Source organism: Geospiza fortis, unplaced genomic scaffold (assembly GCF_000277835.1).
Source record: "Geospiza fortis unplaced genomic scaffold, GeoFor_1.0 scaffold538, whole genome shotgun sequence".
Lineage (NCBI taxonomy): Eukaryota > Metazoa > Chordata > Aves > Passeriformes > Thraupidae > Geospiza > Geospiza fortis.
The window spans coordinates 2,804,852-2,806,235 of record NW_005054368.1 but is presented as its reverse complement, the minus strand read 5'-3'; the positions used below and the strand labels follow the sequence as shown (position 1 = coordinate 2,806,235).

Here is a 1,384-nt window from a genome sequence, read left to right as displayed (position 1 = left end):
CGGAGCAGCTGTGGCTGCCCCTGCATCCCTGGAAGTGTCCAAGGCCAGGCTGGATGATGCTTGGACAACATGGGACAGTGGAACGTGTTCCTGTCCATGGCAGCGGTGGAACTGGGTTGTCTTTACAGCCCCTTCCAACCCAAGCCAGTCTGGGATTTTGATTTTCTATAGTTTTACTATCTATGACAATAACAGTTTGAAAATCTCATCATTAGTGCCAGGGCTGTGTGCATGTTGTCCTGGGAGGATGAATATGGATCATTTTGTGTCATGCTGTGGAATCAGTCGCTGCTTATAAAATAAAAGTGGTGTTTTGTGCTTTTGGCTTCTCCAGAAATTGGAATCTCCAGGGAAGAGGCGCTGGAAGCGCTGCAGGTGGTGAGGCAGGAATGTCACGGGGACTCAGCAAGGACAGCTGGGGGATCAGGTGCCACCAGGAAATGCACAGCCCTGGAGCTCCTGGAAGAAGAGCAAACCCAGGGCTTCATCATCACCTTCTGTTCAGCACTGGACAACATCCTGGGAGGTGGAGTGCAGCTGACAAAAATCACCGAGATCTGCGGAGCACCCGGCGTTGGCAAAACACAGCTGTGGTATCTCACTGTCCCATGGCTTGTGTGCAACCAGGAATCACTTTTTGTTCAACTCACCTATGAAATGAGTCCATTTTTCCTTGTTGTCTGACTGCAATCTCTGATTCTTCTCCTCTGTTTCTGTTTCCCAGGAGTGAGCAGGGGCAGCTCTGGGATGCAGATATTGATCTCTGTTTCTGTTTCCCATGGCAGATCTCTGTTTCTGTTTCCCAGGAGTGAGCAGGGGCAGCTCTGGGATGCAGATATTGATCTCTGTTTCTGTTTCCCATGGCAGCATGCAGCTGGCAGTGGATGTCCAGATCCCCGAGTGTTTTGGGGGCGTTGCTGGAGAAGCTGTGTTCATTGACACCGAGGGGAGTTTTATGGTGGACAGAGTGGTGGACATCGCAGCTGCCTGTGTGCAGCACTGCCACCTCATTGCTGAGGCTCAGCAAGAAGAGGGTACGTTGCCAAGTCATTTCTTTTCTGGAGGAGGCAAGGATGGAGTGAAACAAGTGGCTCGTAGGCTGTAGTGTTACTTTTGGAGTGTTTGCTGACAGCTTTTTATTTCCACCTCTGTGGATCAAACCCTGAACTACATCTGTGTCTGGAGCAGACTGGGCTGGGCTACTTCAAAAAGAATTATTTTTCTACGTGGTGATTTTGTGAATGTTTTGATCCTGGGGGTTTTAGGTGGCCTGTGGGGTTTTGATGTTTGACCTTCCTCCTTTCTTCTTTTCCTTCCATTTTTTTAGCACCCTAATGATCGTATTTGCAGCACCTTAATGATCATATTTGCACCTGTTGAGCAA

The 1,384-nt window shown here is 49.2% G+C and overlaps 1 protein-coding gene across 1 annotated transcript in view; it reads left to right on the top strand.

Moving 5' to 3' along the window:
• The first annotated feature begins 69 nt into the window (after positions 1–69).
• RAD51C (RAD51 paralog C) overlaps positions 70–1,384 on the top strand; it is a 15,681-nt gene continuing 14,366 nt past the window's right edge. The window contains exons 1-3 of the mRNA XM_031059776.1: positions 70–115; positions 335–593; positions 868–1,034. Coding sequence (XP_030915636.1) covers positions 70–115; positions 335–593; positions 868–1,034 — 472 coding nt within the window. The remainder of the gene's footprint in view (positions 116–334; positions 594–867; positions 1,035–1,384) is intronic.